Raw genomic sequence first — 17,577 nt, forward strand, 5'->3', positions numbered from 1 at the left:
GGAGGGATCTTTTTTCAAGATGGCTTCTTTTCCGCTTTTTGAAAAAAAAGGTCGTCTTCTTTTAGTGAAAATTCCTCGGAAAGTCAATGATCAACCCATTGAAAGGAAAATGAAAGATGACATGTTGATCATCATTATACTGTGCAGCTAAAATACCTGTGAGAGTTCTGAGTATTTTTAAAAGAATTCTGAATTCTGAAGTATGGGCATTTAGAACTAGTGTTTTATGGGAATTTTATTGCACTGTTGCACCCCTCTATTATTTTGTTTTTAGAGCACCCTCGATTTGTTTTCAGAGCGCCCTCTATTTTTTATCGCAAAGATTCACCGTGTGGTGGCGCTGTGCTGATTCCAATAGGGCGGTTCCAAACAAGTTTGACCTAGCCCCTGCAGTATATATCATCAGAACCTTCAACTTTCATGACATGTACTCGTACTCTGATCTGCGCAGTTCCGCTTCAACTTTCGTCTTGTGCGTACACTGATTACTGTGCCTAGCGAACCAGGCAGAACTTTACAGATTATCATATCGGTAAGTTTTCCATTTTGATGCCGTTGTTTATGCCAGTATTTCTTTCGTGGGGATCGTCAAACATGTTGTTTCAAATGTATTTCCGGGGTCCGGTTGTCGGTGTTGAACTTCGAACGTCATAATTGCAACTGCAGTGCAAGTGGGCAATGCGACCTTGTTGTTAAAAGGTACTCCTACTCCTAGAACTACATGAACTATGACTATGAGGCTCCGGGAAAAGTTCCATACTCGGATGTCAATTTATCTGTTGCCAAACATATTAATTGTCACCTCACCTTGTCATTTGAACCAAGAGAAATCCAGGAAGCTGTGTTAAGGTGAAAAAAAATTACTCAAAATGTGTTTTTAGAGCACATTTTGGATGCATACGTCGTGCAGAACTAACTTGAAGCAGCCGGTCAAAACTGATTGTAGTGGCTGAAAGACAGCGGTACGTTATACACGTGACATCAACAACCATGACGTCGCATGAGCCTGCCAATGATAGTGCAATACGTCATTATGAATATTTATTTTCTCATGAATATTTAGTTTATTTCAATGGATACTTCAAATACGTCCAAAGATTGATGTTTGCAACAGCGATCGTGCGCGGCCTAGCGGTTAAGAGTCTCGTGTATCAAGCAAGCGTCAGAGGTTCGAATCCCGATGAAGTAACTGACTGATTAATAAATAGAAATTAAGGAAAGGAGAGGGTGAGAGTAGAGGAGGGAAAGTGGAGGAATAACCATAAAAGATGTAACTTTTGGCGCTAGAAAATTAATTGAAAAAAGTGACGTCCGAGTATGGAATTTTTTCCGAGGCTCCACTGCGTGGAGCCTCATAGTTCTAGAAGTAGTTAAAAGGCATATAGCGTTCAATTTGGTTAACCAGCCAATACGGCCGGGTGTGCATAAAATGCGGGGGGGGGGGGGGGGGGGGGGGGGATGTTGCATCCTGACGCCACTTCAGCTGTTGTGAAAGTCTACTGAGAGTCAACACAAACTTAACTTCAAAGTATTTCCGAAATTGGAAATGTTTCTCGGTCCCGAATTTGGGTTTTATCATCATTTTTGCAATGAATGACCTGCATTGAGATGCAAAGAAGAAAGTAGCGTCAGGTTGCAACATGCTTTCCTGTAAGGGTAGTACGAGAACCAGCAGACTTAACTGGGACCTCGAGTGCTGAATTGAAAAAGGAAAGATTTCCATATTTGGCCATCACTTTTCACCATTTGCACAAGGCATAGGCCTACATGAGACTGGTCTGAAAACGTTTTCTCTTAAATGTTTTCTCAGTAAATAGTTCAATTTTTCCCTGCTAAATTTGACTTTTTAGGACCTATTATACAAACATGACAAATAATGAATGTTTGTGAGTGCAATGGTAAGAATAATTTCATGAAGTGACAGATGAAATGTTCCATTCCACGATGCGAAGCCGAGTGGATAGGAACATTTCATCTGTCACGGAATGGAATTATTCTTTCCATTGCAAGATTGTGAAACATGCATTATTTGTTTTATATAACACCTGAATAAATCCTTGTCATCTGATCGGTTGACTTTTAATAGCCAGTTTATTCAGATTAAAAACTGTCTAAAATTTCGACAAAATCATCATATTAAATGTATGCAAACTGTTCAACAGGTTGAGAACAATCATATTCAATATATCTCGATTTAAAACAGCGCCACCACCAACCGGCAGCAGTGACACCATCCAATGGAAGTTCTATTCACCGTGCAATATAACTTCCATTGCACTGTGCGCTGCGTGCCACGCGCGCACCGTGCGTTGTGACGAATAATTCAATGACATATGATCAACGATCCACCAATCTGATGATGGGGATTTATTCAGGTGTTGTATATAATAATTATCATCACTTTCTGATGGCTGATCGGTCACTGAAGGGGAAAATGAGTGATGGCCAGATATGGATATCTTTCCCTGAAGGGAAAAAAATGCAAAAATAAATCAGGCCAACTTGACTCACTCGTTCACCTTCGGCTGATAAAATCCTCCAAAAATGTTCATGAGGCAAAGACAAGGTCCTCATCAGTATTTCACCAGCCAAGATTGAAGTCGCACGTCATTTTTTAAAGGAGACTTTTCTTCAATATTTTGCACATGAGAGGGAAGTCAAGTGATATCATCAACTTACATGTAACTGAGGCCAAAGACTGGACTGGAAACTTGTAGAAATAGAGACTAGGTCGTGAATATACCAGTTTCTTTTCACACAGTTGATTAAGTTTTGGGATTTTACCAAATTTGTGGACTAAGGTACAGTTGATCACCATTGAGGAAAGTCAAAATTATTATAATGCAAAATAATGTTAAGTGGACAAACATAGTTATTTTTGCATATATCCTTTGTCATTAACCTATCTATGGTCAAGATATCGGTTGAGGTGTATGATAGTTTTTTTACAAGTGAATCTGTGTTGAGTAGAAAGCAAGTGTTGAAATCTTCAAATTCCATCCTTTATATGACCCCATACAAATACATGTAAGTTGCACTGTGAAGTCATAAAAAGCTTATCAATCCATAGTATATTGCCAAGTACTGATAATATGATATATACCAAATTTATTGTCCCGTCGAGGCCCATAAAGGCGACTATCGCACTGTTAGTCCCAACCAGATCAGTGTTCGCACTTCGCATTTATATTAGGCATGGAAGACTAGTGAATTTCAATAGTTGCAATAAAAAGTCATGACTAGTGGACTAGTTGCGACTAGTAACACAGTATTTATTTACAGCAACACATCTAACATACATACATACATGTGAGGGTCTGCGCATTTGGGGCAGAAAATACAACAGGCAGGTCAGGTTGCCGTGATCGGACGGTTCCATATTGTTCAGGGATATTTTGACAGAATTAATTATTATTATTACATCTTGTGTAAAGTAAAGGCAGATTCTAATGAAAAATGGTTTGATCAATGAGTATACATGTATAATGGAATGAAGTAAAGCAAACATCTTTCATTTCACATCCCCCCATGCATTTTTTTCAGTGAAATTCAGAAGCCATTCCCATGGGTACTTTCAAATGTTCCGTTAAAATCACTTGTGAATAATGACTGGATAAGGCCCCCCCCCCCCCAAAAGTTCTGCTTCCAGTTTCCCTACCTACCCTATTCTGACAGCCCCTACCCTAATTTTTTTTGTACCCTAATGGTAAAAGGTAAAGGTAAAGGTACCCATAGCCATTACTGGCCGTAGGGGCAGTGGGATGTTAGAGGTCCACTGTGTCTTGGGCACGGCATATGAGTGGCGGGGCCCAGTCCTCTCCTCTCGCCGTCTTACCTTCCCTGAACAAATCAGGTACCCATTTTACTCTTGGGTCGTCAGAGAGAGTTTTCCAGTTTTTGGTCCGAATGGGATTCGAACCGCCAACCTTCCACTCCGTAGCTCCACGCTCTAACCGCTCGGCTACGAGGCCCCTCCTAATGGGAATGAGAAAAAAACACCCAACTACATCAATTCCTAAGTTTTGATTGAAAGTAATACCTGGGGTATTACTATGGCTTTCTGTCTCAGAAAATGTGTTTCCTTTTACTGCCCCCCCCCCCCCCCCAAAAAAAGGCCCAATGATGTTTCTGAGCCCCAAGTGATGGATGCTTAATAAATCCACGGGAATGTTGTGGGAAAAAATCATGTTTTCTCTTCTCTTATTAAATTTACAGAGACATTTTTAATTGTGTTTGGTTTGAATAAAAAACAATTTGTAAGAAAACGTTTGGTTGAACCATAGAGCAACGACCCCATGGTTGAAGTGCTCGACAGCAATTGCACACAGTCATTTCATCTCATTGTCATCTTTGTGAAGATCGACATTTATTCACCGTTGCATCATCATGTCCAAGTTACATCTCATGCTGAACTCACGTCATCGACAAGAGGTATAATATAGGCTTCTCCAATTTCCAATTCTCATTTCCAGCCCAATCTACTGATACCATGGCAACCCAGGTTTTAGAGGTCGGTCTGGCTCAAAATGCTGCCAAGGCTAGTAACACCTTTGCATCTAATCTCTTCCGAGTGTTGACTGAGGGAGGAAGCTCCAACATCTTCTTTTCTCCTATGAGCATCTCCACTGCACTTGCTATGACCTTCATGGGGGCACGTGGTGAGACAGCAAGCCAGATGAGTCAAGCACTTCACTTCAACATCTTGGAAGAATCTGTTCTTCATCAGTCATTTGCCGACCTGAGTGCTCTGATTTTCCGCGCTGATGCTCCTTACACTCTGAAAACAGCCAACAGACTGTTTGGCCATAAAGGTTTGGATGTCCTTGCGACATTTGTTGATGACAGCAAGAAATACTACGGAGCCAGTATGGAGACACTTGATTTCATTGGTGATGGGGAAGGCTCTCGTCTACACATCAACTCCTGGGTGGAGAAGCAAACTGCAAACCGCATCAAAGAGTTACTTGCTGCAGGATCTATCGATGCTTTGACCCGCTTGGTGCTGGTCAATGCCATCTACTTCAAAGGGGACTGGGCAGCCAAGTTTGAAGTCTCAAACACATCTCCTGAGAAGTTTCACGTTTCGGCAACTGAGGATATTGATGTTCCCATGATGCATCAGAAAGGCAAGTTCAATTTTGGTCGTGACGATTCTGTGAGCAGTTCTATCCTGGAGCTTCCTTACATCAAGGAGGAAGTGAGCATGTTCATTGTGTTACCTGATCAAGTGGATGGGCTGGCTGATGTGCGGAAGAAGTTGAGTCAAGAGATGATTGACTCCTGGGTGACAGAAGCTCGTTTGCGTGACAGTCCTACTGTCATTGTGTCTCTGCCAAAGTTTACCCTGGAGCAGGACTTTGTCTTGAATGATGTCTTGAGGAAGATGGGTATGAATGATCCATTTGATGCTAGCAAGGCTGACTTCTCAGGGATGACAGGGGACAAAGATCTCTTCATATCCAAAGTGATCCACAAGGCTTTCTTAGACGTGAATGAAGAAGGCAGTGAGGCAGCAGCTGCTACAGCAGTAGTGATGAAACTTCGTTGCGCTCGACCGATGAAACCTCTGGAATTCAAGGCAGATCACCCTTTCTTGTTGTTCATTTATGACAATAAATCCAGCGCGGTTCTGTTTATGGGACAGCTGTGCAAACCGAAACAGTAGACTTTGATTTTGTGGCAAAGTATGGAGAACTGTCAGTAACTTTAGCTGGTGTCTTGAACCACTTAAACCAGATAACATTTGATGTGTAATGCACATACATTTATCGTTTGATAAAAAAACAAACACTCCAAAATAAGGAAAATTTCTCATACAACTTGTTTTCTATAGAGAGTGTAACACACATGTTATATTGAGATAAAATCTCTTGTTCTGGAATTGCGTTAGATGGCATGATATGGCCTATAAATTGGAATAATTTTTTGTTTTGTAGAGAAGTTACCGTACAGACATGTACATCTACATGTACATTACATGTACAGGAAATTTAGGTTGGAGATTTTGTTCATGTTGAAAATTATAAAGAAATTTTGTTTTGTTGCCAGTGGATGGAAAGTGAAACAAAAAGTGTACCATAGAAGCTTGTGATGAATGTAACAGTTATGAAAATATTCACAGATTCTACATCAAAAATGATTGATGTTTATAATCAGGAAGTATTTGAATTGAGACTGAAAGATCAATGTACAAGTATGTATTTGCAACAGGCTTTTATTTTAGCGTTGCACATATTTGAGATGTAAAATCATGTTCATACAGAAAGTTAGACAAATTTATGAATACTTTGAAATAAAATCTAAAGCTTAAACCTTTGCAATTAGAACACAAAGCACATTGGTTTCCTCAAACATTGTAAAAGGCCACTCCCCCAACTCCATCAAACTTCATCCCCAATTTTGGTGGATTATAGGGGACTTGGTCCTGCAGGCCTGGTTTGACTAAGTATTGATGGAGTATGATGGACTTGGGCATGGAGGCCTCAAGCAGTGCTAGGGGTATCCCATTGATTTTTGCCTAGCATCCTGTACTTCTGTTGTCATATAAGGCCCCCCCAAAAAAGTCTCCGGTTTCTGGTATGCGCGTGCGTCGCCGTAGCCATTCGCGTCGGCAAAATGAAAAAGGTTTTTTTTTTCAATGAAAGATGATGTCTCAAAACCGCCAAACTCACTGGTTTGACTGGAATCCTGCTGCTGCACAATTTTAATGTGTTTTTAGATTGGGTTATGGTCGAGAGTAAGCTTTATGTAGCCTCTCTGGACTCCCATATATTTGCACTAAGTTTAGTCGGGCACCATTTGCAGTCATCAGCCGACATTTGAAGCAAAAAAATCAGGTAAAAAAAAAAAAAGCCGCGTCGCCGCACCACTTTTGGGGCAAGCTCCATACCAGAAACCGGAGACTTTATTTTTTTGGCCTAAGCCATGTGTACAAAGTCCAACAGTATCCACCAGAACTTCAGTGGTGGATTCCATTGTGTTCATGGTATTGGAAGCAGCGTTGTATAATGGACTTTGGCAGACTTGTTCCTGTACTTCGTAAAAAAAAAACAGTAGGGGGTTAGGGATGTATGTTGGTTGCACAGAGTAAAGCGTACATGTACAACCTCGAAAGCTGTGTTAAAACAGATCCACAAAATAAACAAATACAGGTATCAGAATCATCTTGAAAACTGCTGAAATCGCTAAATACAAAAACATGTACTTGTAAATGTAAATTTGGATCAAGTAACTTAGGTTCAGTATCATCTGGAAATTCAGGCACACCTCAACAAAGAAATGGGCTCCGGCACCGATAAAGTACATTGTTACATTTACAAAACAATGTGTATGGTTAAGTCCCCTGATAATTACTACAAAAATTAGGAAGTGTAAGTGAAATACATGTGTATCTGGAGAATCTTAAATATTGAAGTAGTGGTTTGTAAGATTAGGCCTATATGAAACCTTGATCATTGGAAATTGACTGAAATTGCTTATAATGTAAATATGGATAAATTAACTTAGGTTCAGATTAATACATTGTGACTTTATACATGTTATAAGCTGAAATTTTAGTGAAGTAGAAATGTATGTAAAATATTACTGAACAGTAAATCTTGCATTTTTGTAGAATAATCACAGGTTGCATGTACCTGTATGTATAACATAAGATACACGATGAAAAGTAGACCCACTGTAGTGCCATAAACAATATATTGTGATATTGTTCTGCAAGTTCATTTGTTCGGATCTAGAAGTCTCTCAAATTATGTTATTCACATGTAAGAATATGATTTAATGCAAAATTACATTTTGATATGATATGTATGTATCTCTAATGGTAAATGTATATTATGCCATTTTGCTAATTAAAATTTGCAATTTAAGCACCTTTGATTTGAATTAAACTTGTCACTTTGTTTACTACGGCATTTTTGCGGCTTAAATATATGCAAAGAGAGCCTTTCTATAAAGAACAAACTAGGAAAAAGTAGAGACTAGCTGGAGTCTTTAAAGTCGGTCTTTGTGCACAGTATGTAGCACTTAGGTTTTTTTGCAGCTTGCTCAGGGACACGAGCGAGCTAGAAAGAAAGCCTGAATGTTCGAAAGGAATTATACGGTCAGCAAGAATTAAAGTGGTTTCGTGCTCTTTTCATTTCCAGTAACATCAATTTTTGTAACCATGGCAAGCAAGCACCCCCAAGATGTCCGTCTGGCTCAAACTGCTGCCAAGGCTAGTAACACCTTTGCATCTAATCTCTTCCGAGTGTTGACTGAGGGAGGAAGCTCCAACAACATCTTCTTTTCTCCTATGAGCATCTCCACTGCACTTGCTATGACCTTCATGGGGGCACGTGGTGAGACAGCAAGCCAGATGAGTCAAGTACTTCACTTCAACATCTTAGAGGAATCTGTTCTTCACCAGTCATTTGCTGACCTGAGTGCTCTGATTTTCCGCGCTGATGCTCCTTACACTCTGAAAGCAGCCAACAGACTGTTTGGCCATAAAGGTTTGGATGTCCTTGCGAATTTTGTTGATGACAGCAAGAAATACTACGGAGCCAGTATGGAGACACTTGATTTCATTGGTGATGGGGAAGGTTCTCGTCAACACATCAACTCCTGGGTGGAGAAGCAAACTGCAAACCGCATCAAAGACTTACTTGCTGCAGGATCTATCGACGCTTTGACTCGCTTGGTGCTGGTCAATGCCATCTACTTCAAAGGAGACTGGGCAGCCAAGTTTCAAGTCTCAAAGACATCTCCTGAGAAGTTTCACATTTCGGCAACTGAGGATTTTGATGTTCCCATGATGCATCAGAGAGGCAAGTTCAATTTTGGGCGTGACGATTCCGTTAGCAGTTCTATCCTGGAGCTACCTTACCTCAAGAATGAAGTGAGCATGTTCATTGTGTTACCTGATCAAGTGGATGGGCTGGTTGATGTGCAGAAGAAGTTGAGTCAAGAGATGATTGACTCCTGGGTGACAGAAGCTCGTATGCGTGACAGTCCTACTGTCATCGTGTCTCTGCCAAAGTTTACCCTGGAGCAGGACTTTGTCTTGAATGATGTCTTGAGGAAGATGGGTATGAGTGACCCATTTGATGCTGGCAAGGCTGACTTCTCAGGGATGACAGGAGACAAAGATCTCTCCATATCCAAAGTGATCCACAAGGCTTTCTTAGACGTGAATGAAGAAGGCAGTGAGGCAGCAGCTGCTACAGCTGTAGTGTTGAAGTCCTATGGTCGTGCTCGACCGATGAAGCCTCTGGAATTCAAGGCAGATCACCCTTTCTTGTTGTTCATTTATGAGAATAAATCAAGAGCAGTTCTGTTTGTGGGACAGCTGTGCAAACCAACACAGTAGACTTTGATTTTCTGCCAAAAATATCTTCTTTTTGGAGAATTGGCAATGACTGTAGCTGGTGTCTTGAGCCACTTGAAATAAACAACACTTATGATACTTGTGTAATGCACACACATAACCTTTTTAGGAATAAGGGAAATTTCACATGCAAATTGCTTTAACAAAAGGATAACATACATGTACATGTAATATAAAGTTAGAATAACCACTTGTTCTCTAACTGCTATGAAAAGCATATAATATAGAACTTTATTTTTGCTCGAACAATTTATTGTTGTTTTTTTAGAAAAAGTTACAGACATCATGTACATGTACAGGAACTTCAGGTGGGAGATTTTTTTCATGTTGAATTTATAAAGAAATTTTGGTTTGTTGCTAGGGGTAGACAGTGAAACAAAAAGTGTACCATAGAAGCTTGAGATGAATGTAACATAAAATTATTCAAAGATTCTACATTCATACCAAACAGTTATTAATGTTTACAATCAGGACATATTTGAATCGAGACTGACAGATTAATGTAGATGCAACCGGCTTTTATATCAGTGTTACACGTGTAATGGAGTTATACGGTGCATACAGAAAGTTAGAAAAGTTATGGATTCTTTGTAATAAAATCAAAAACATAAACATCTGCAATTTGAACACATTTGAAGCACATTGGTTCCCTCAAACATTGTCATAGGCCACCCCCCCCCAACTCCATCAAAATTCATCTCCAATTTTGGTGGAATGTTGGCCCTACAAGCCTGGTTTCACTAAATATTGATGGAGTATGATGGGCTTGGGCCTGGAGGCCTGAAGCGTAGTGCTCGGGCATCTGATTGATTTTGCCCAGCATCCTGTACTGCTGTTGTCATGTAAGCCATGTGTACTAAATAAGTCAATCAATATCCATCAGTACATTTTGTACATATGTACATTTGTACTTCAGTGGTGGATTCCATTATGTCATGTACTGGAAGCAGCACAGAGAGTGATTGGTTTTGACGGACTTTGTCCAGTACTTGTAAACGACAGTAGGGAGTTACATGTACATGTACCGGTAGGGTTGTGTGTTGGCTGCCCAGAGCAAAGCGTACAACCTCGAAACCTGTGTTCAAACAGATCCACAAAATATACAAATATCAGAATCATCTTGAAAATTGCTGAAATCGCTAAATACATGTTAATGTAAATTTGGATAAATTAACTTAGGTTCAGTGTCATATTGAAATTCAGGCACACCTCACCAAAGAAATGGGCTCCGGCACCGATAAAGTACATTGATACATTTACAAAACAATGTGTACGTTTAAGTCCCCTGAAAATCACTAAGGCCAAAAAAAAAAGTCTCCGGTTTCTGGTATGGAGCTTGCCCAAAAAGTGGTGCGGCGACGCAGCTTTTTTTTTTTTTACCTGATTTGTTTGCTTCAAATGTCGGCTGAGACTGCAAATGGTGCCCGACTAAACTTAGTGCAAATATATGGGAGTCCAGAGAGGCCACATAAAGCTTATTCTCGACCATAACCCAATATAAAAACACGATAAAATTGTGCAGCAGCAGGATTCCAGTCAAACCAGTGAGTTTGACGGTTTTGAGACATCATCTTTCATTGATAAAAAAACTTTTTCATTTTGCCGACGCGCATGGCTACGGCGATGCGCGCTCATACCAGAAACCAGAGACTTTTTTTTTTGGGCGTAAGTGCTAGTGTAATATCTGGAGAATCTGAAATATTGAAGAAGTGGTTTGTAAGATTAGGCCTATATGAAACCTTGATCATTGGAAATTGACTGAAATTGCTTATAATGTAAATATGTATAAATTGACTTAGGTTCAGATTAATACATTGTGACTTTATACATGTTATAAGCTGAAATTTTAGTGAAGTAGAAATGTATGTAAACTAGTACTGAACAGTAAATCCTGCATTTTTGTAGAATAATCACAGATTGCATGTACCTGTATGTATATCATAAGATACACGATGAAAAGTAGAACCACTGTAGTGCCATAAACAATATATTCTGGTATTGTTCTGCAAGTTCATTTGTTCGGATCTAGAAGTCTCTTAAATTTTGTTCTTCACATGTAAGAATATGATTTAATGCAAAATTACATTTTGATATGATACTTGCATCTCTAATGGTAAATGTATATTATGCGATTGTGCTAATTAAAATTTGCAATTTAAGCACCTTTGATTTGAATTAAACTTGTCACTTTGTTTACTACAGCATTTAAGGGGCTTAAAATATGTGAAGGAAGAACAAATTAAGAAAAATTTAAGACCAGCTGGAATCTTTAAAGTCGGTCATTGTGCAGAGTATGAAAGTAAGAAAGCTTGGATGTTCGAAAGGAATTATACGGTCAGCAAGAATTAAAGTGGTTTCATGCTCTTTTCATTTCCAGTAACATCAATTTTTGTAGCCATGGCAAGCAAGCACCCCCAAGATGTCCGTCTGGCTCAAACTGCTGCCAAGGCTAGTAACACCTTTGCATCTAATCTCTTCCGAGTGTTGACTGAGGGAGGAAGCTCCAACAACATCTTCTTTTCTCCTATGAGCATCTCCACTGCACTTGCTATGACCTTCATGGGGGCACGTGGTGAGACAGCAAGCCAGATGAGTCAAGTACTTCACTTCAACATGTTAGAAGAATCTGTTCTTCACCAGTCATTTGCTGACCTGAGTGCTCTGATTTTCCGCGCTGATGCTCCTTACACTCTGAAAGCTGCCAACAGATTGTTTGGCCATAAAGGTTTGGATGTCCTTGCGACATTTGTTGATGACAGCAAGAAATACTACGGAGCCAGTATGGAGACACTTGATTTCATCGGTGATGGGGAAGGTTCTCGTCAACACATCAACTCATGGGTGGAGAAGCAAACTGCAAACCGCATCAAAGACTTACTTGCTGCAGGATCTATTGATGCTTTGACTCGCTTGGTGCTGGTCAATGCCATCTACTTCAAAGGAGATTGGGCTGCCAAGTTTCAAGTCTCCAACACATCTCCTGAGAAGTTTCACATTTCGGCAACTGAGGATATTGATGTTCCCATGATGCATCAGAGAGGCAAGTTCAACTTTGGGCGTGACGGTTCCGTTAGCAGTTCTATCCTGGAGCTACCTTACATCAAGAAGGAAGTGAGCATGTTCATTGTGTTACCTGATCAAGTGGATGGGCTGGCTGATGTGCAGAAGAAGTTGAGTCAAGAGAAGATCGACTACTGGGTGACAGAAGCTCGTAGTATGCGTGACGGTCCTACCGTCATCGTGTCTCTGCCAAAGTTTACCCTTGAGGAAGACTTTGTCTTGAATGATGTCTTGAGGAAGATGGGTATGAATGATCCATTTGATGTTGGCAAGGCTGACTTCTCAGGGATGACAGGAGACAAAGATCTCTCCATATCCAAAGTGATCCACAAGGCTTTCTTAGACGTGAATGAAGAAGGCAGTGAGGCAGCAGCTGCTACAGCTGTGTCTCAGTCCAGAGGTTGTGCTCGACCGATGAAGCCTCTGGAATTCAAGGCAGATCACCCTTTCTTGTTGTTCATTTATGACAAAAAATCAAGAGCAGTTCTGTTTGTGGGACAGCTGTGCAAACCAACACAGTAGACTTTGATTTTCTGCAAAAAAATATCTTCTTTTTGGAGAATTGGCAATGACTGTAGCTGGTGTCTTGAGCCACTTGAAATAAACAACATTTATGATATTTGTGTAATGCACACACATAACCTTTTTAGGAATAAGGGAAGTTTCACATGCAAATTGTTTTAACAAAAGGATAACATACATGTACATGTAATATAAAGTTAAAATAACCACTTGTTCTCTAACTGCTATGAAAAGCATATAATATAGGTGGGATATTTTTTTCATGTTGAATTTATAAAGAAATGTTGGTTTGTTGCTAGGGGTAGGCAGTGAAACAAAAAGTGTACCATAGAAGCTTGAGATGAATGTAACATAAAATTATTCAAAGATTCTACATTAATACCAAACAGTTATTAATGTTTACAATCAGGACATATTTGAATCGAGACTGACAGATTAATGTAGATGCAACCGGCTTTTATATCAGTGTTACACGTGTAATGGAGTTATACGGTGCATACAGAAAGTTAGAAAAGTTATGGATTCTTTGTAATAAAATCAAAAACATAAACATCTGCAATTTGAACACATTTGAAGCACATTGGTTCCCTCAAACATTGTCATAGGCCACTCCCCCAACTCCATCAAAATTCATCTCCAGTTTTGGTGTTTTTAGGGGGGGGGGACTTGGCCCTACAAAGTACAAGCCTAGTTTCACTAAATATTGATGGAGTATGATGGGCTTGGGCCTGGAGGCCTGAAGCGCAGTGCTAGGGGCATCCGATTGATTTTGCCCAGCATCCTGTACTGCTGTTGTCATGTACATGTAAGCCATGTGTACTAAGTCTATCAATATCCATCAGTACATATTTTGTACATGTACTTCAGTGGTGGATTCCATTATGTCATGTACTGGAAGCAGCGCAGAGAGTGATTGGTTTTGACGGACTTTGTCCAGTACTTGTAAAAGACAGTAGGGAGTTACATGTACATGTACCGGTAGGGTTGTGTGTTGGCTGCCCAGAGCAAAGCGTACAACCTCGAAACCTGTGTTCAAACAGATCCACAAAATAAACAAATATCAGAATCATCTTGAAAATTGCTGAAATCGCTAAATACATGTTAATGTAAATTTTGATAAATTAACTTGGGTTCAGTGTCATATTGAAATTCAGGCACACCTCACCAAAGAAATGGGCTCCGGCACCGATAAAGTACATTGTTACATTAACAAAACAATGTGTACGTTTAAGTCCCCTGAAAATCACTCAGAACATGTTGAAAACTCATAAAAAAAAGTCTGTAAGGCCAAAAAAAAAAGTCTCCGGTTTCTGGTATGGAGCTTGCCCAAAAAGTGGTGCGGCGACGCAGTTTTTTTTTTTTTTTTACTTGATTTGTTTGCTTCAAATGTCGACTGAGACTGCAAATGGTGCCCGACTAAACTTAGTGCAAATATATCGGAGTCCAGAGAGGCCACATAAAGCTTATTCTCGACCATAACCCAATCTAAAAACACGTTAAAATTGTGCAGCAGCAGGATTCCAGTCAAACCAGTGAGTTTGACGGTTTTGAGACATCATCTTTCATTGAAAAAAAAACTTTTTCATTTTGCCGACGCGCATGGCTACGGCGACGCGCGCGCATACCAGAAACCGGAGAATTTTTTTTGTTGGCCTAAGTGCTAGTGTAATATCTGGAGAATCTGAAATATTGAAGTAGTGGTTTGTAAGATTAGGCCTATATGAAACCTTGATCATTGGAAATTGACTGAAATTGCTTATAATGTAAATATGGATAAATTGACTTAGGTTCAGATTAATACATTGTGACTTTATACATGTTATAAGCTGAAATTTTAGTGGAGTAGAAATGTATGTAAACTATTACTGAACAGTAAACCTTGCATTTTTGTAGAATAATCACAGATTGCATGTACCTGTATGTATAACATAAGATACACGATGAAAAGTAGACCCACTGTAGTGCCATAAACAATATATTCTGGTATTGTTCTGCAAGTTCATTTGTTCGGATCTAGAAGTCTCTCAAATTATGTTATTCACATGTAAGAATATGATTTAATGCAAAATTACATTTTGATATGATACATGCATCTCTAATGGTAAATGTAGATTATGCGATTGTGCTAATTAAAATTTGCAATTTAAGCACCTTTGATTTGAATTAAACTTGTCACTTTGTTTACTATGGCATTTTTGGGGCTTAAATATATGCAAAGAGAGTCTTTCTATAAAGAACAAACTAGGAAAAAGTAGAGACTAGCTGGAGTCTTTAAAGTCGGTCTTTGTGCACAGTATGTAGCACTTAGGGTTTTTTTGCAGCTTGCTCAGTGACACGAGCGAGCTAGAAAGAAAGCTTGGATGTTCGAAAGGAATTATACGGTCAGCAAGAATTAAAGTGGTTTCATGCTCTTTTCATTTCCAGTAACATCCATTTTTGTAACCATGGCAAGCAAGCACCCCCAAGATGTCCGTCTGGCTCAAACTGCTGCCAGGGCTAGTAACACCTTTGCATCTAATCTCTTCTGAGTGTTGACTGAGAGAGGAAGCTCCAACAACAACATCTTCTTTTCTCCTATGAGCATCTCCACTGCACTTGCTATGACCTTCATGGGGGCACGTGGTGAGACAGCAAGCCAGATGAGTCAAGTACTTCACTTCAACATCTTAAAAGAATCTGTTCTTCATCAGTCATTTGCTGACCTGAGTGCTCTGATTTCCCGCGCTGATGCTCCTTACACTCTGAAAGCTGCCAACAGATTGTTTGGTAAAAAAGGCTTGGATGTCCTTGCGACATTTGTTGATGACAGCAAGAAATACTACGGAGCCAGTATGGAGACACTTGATTTCATTTGTGATGGGGAAGGTTCTCGTCAACACATCAACTCCTGGGTGGAGAAGCAAACTGCAAACCGCATCAAAGACTTACTTCCTGCAGGATCTATCGACGCTTTGACTCGCTTGGTGCTTGTCAATGCCATCTACTTCAAAGGACAATGGACTGCCAAGTTTAAACATCATGGCACATTTGATGAGAAGTTTCGTACTGTGGGTGGGTACGTGAATGTTCCCATGATGCACCAGAGAGGCAAGTTCAACTACGCTCGTGACGATTCCGTGCGCAGTTCTATCCTGGAGCTACCTTACATCAAGAATGAAGTGAGCATGTTCATTGTGTTACCTGATCAAGTGGATGGGCTGGCTGATGTGCAGCAGAAGTTGAGTCCAGAAAAGATTGATTCCTGGGTGAGAGAAACTCGCATTAGGAACTCTCCTACCGTGGCATTGTCGCTTCCAAAGTTTATTCTGGATCAAGATTTTATCTTGAATGATGTCTTAAAAGCGATGGGTATGCCTGATCCATTCGACCAAGACAGAGCAGACTTCTCAGGGATGACAGGCGACAAAGATCTCTTCATATCCAAAGTGATCCACAAGGCTTTCTTAGATGTGAATGAGGAAGGCAGTGAGGCAGCAGCAGCTACTGCCGTGGTCATGCAAGCTCCTACTTCATGTATGCCTGCCAGAACCCTGGAGTTCAAGGCAGACCATCCTTTCTTGGTGTTTATTTGTGACAACAAGACTGGGGCAATTCTTTTCATAGGACAACTCTGCAAACCAGAGGGTGACACCATAATGGGGGATTCCCCCAGTGAAAAAGGAATGGGTTCCGGTGGAAATGTCCTCGGAAATACATGCCTGTGTCCCCCTCCACCCCCTCCCCTTCCCTGCCCATAATTGGTAAACTATCGCCATGTACTGATCACTTTACTGCAAAGATAAGAGGTTGTTATACGAAAATATGTTTTGAAGTTGCATACAATTACATGTTTGCGTTGAGTACATTGCAATGTTTTTATGATGAGTAAATTCTCTGTTCCGCTGTTCAATAGACCTGATGAGACGTAATGACGTAATGGCTTTGTTTACATAATGCGCTTTCCGATGGGAGCGAAGTCGGGACACCAGATTAAGTGGGGACCGTCTATCACATAGGAAAGTGCACAAGTAAACAAACTTTGACGTCATTATGTCTTAGGCCTATTGGGACGGGTATCTGTTCTACAATTAGCAAGTTTCTCTAATGAAACTAATTAATATAAAGTACTATGCTACGAACCCAATTCCTATATAAATAATCATAATGAATACTCTACGATTGTTTCTTTGTAGTTTATAGAAGAAATTTATATTCTATAAATACTTTTAGTCATGTTAGAAATTTTAATGATATGAAGCTGACATTGGGTCAAGTTGTTTAAGTATGAGATCTTGCCTGAAAAATGAAACATCAATCATTGCTTTGTTTTGTCCATAACCTAGTTTCTAAAGTGCTTATAAAATGAGAGTGGGCGATAAAAATTATAATTATGTACGTAATGATCATGTAATAAATTATGTACAATCAGTGGTTTATTTTTGGATAGAAAAGATTATTTCATCCAGTTTATAACAGTTGCTAATCTCCAGTTTATAGATATGTCCTGTACATAATGTTGACAAAATATACGACAATTTTATATTGAATATACAATTTGCAAGCTAAAACAGTTGTGAACAAGTGGTTTTTGTTTGTTTAATAATTATTTTATATTGAGTGATACCCTAAATTCGTGCAAAGGGCCTATA

The 17,577-nt window shown here is 39.8% G+C and overlaps 2 protein-coding genes across 4 annotated transcripts; both read left to right on the forward strand.

Moving 5' to 3' along the window:
- Positions 1–229: 229 nt before the first annotated feature.
- On the forward strand, positions 230–17,496 carry LOC119723586 (serpin B6-like). 3 transcript variants are annotated; one of them, XM_038194312.1, is made up of 3 exons: positions 312–532; positions 8,145–9,128; positions 16,358–17,496. In XM_038194312.1, exons 2-3 carry the CDS (start codon positions 8,165–8,167, stop codon positions 16,684–16,686), a joined length of 1,293 nt encoding a protein of 430 aa, XP_038050240.1. In that variant the 5' UTR covers positions 312–532; positions 8,145–8,164; the 3' UTR covers positions 16,687–17,496. The 3 variants fall into 3 exon arrangements, with proteins under 3 accessions (XP_038050242.1, XP_038050240.1, XP_038050241.1); XM_038194314.1 differs by lacking the exon at positions 8,145–9,128 and having other exon boundaries at positions 230–532; positions 15,374–17,496; XM_038194313.1 differs by lacking the exons at positions 8,145–9,128; positions 16,358–17,496 and adding an exon at positions 4,473–6,299 and having other exon boundaries at positions 323–532.
- On the forward strand, positions 10,936–13,586 carry LOC119723587 (serpin B6-like). Its single transcript, XM_038194315.1, has one exon. The coding sequence runs from the start codon at positions 11,726–11,728 to the stop codon at positions 12,947–12,949; it is 1,224 nt and encodes a 407-aa protein (XP_038050243.1). The 5' UTR covers positions 10,936–11,725; the 3' UTR covers positions 12,950–13,586.
- Positions 17,497–17,577: the final 81 nt, after the last annotated feature.

This window comes from Patiria miniata, unplaced genomic scaffold (genome assembly GCF_015706575.1).
Source record: "Patiria miniata isolate m_02_andy unplaced genomic scaffold, ASM1570657v1 HiC_scaffold_17, whole genome shotgun sequence".
In the NCBI taxonomy this organism is placed as follows: domain Eukaryota; kingdom Metazoa; phylum Echinodermata; class Asteroidea; order Valvatida; family Asterinidae; genus Patiria; species Patiria miniata.

Coding starts and splice junctions, on each gene's coding strand:
- LOC119723586 (XM_038194312.1), top strand. CDS start 8,165: ATGGCAAGCAAGCACCCCCAAGATGTCCGTCTGGCTCAAACTGCTGCC. Junction 9,129..16,357: donor AGGGATGACAGGAGACAAAG/ATCTCTCCATAT, acceptor CAGGCGACAAAG/ATCTCTTCATATCCAAAGTG.
- LOC119723587 (XM_038194315.1), top strand. CDS start 11,726: ATGCTCTTTTCATTTCCAGTAACATCAATTTTTGTAGCCATGGCAAGC.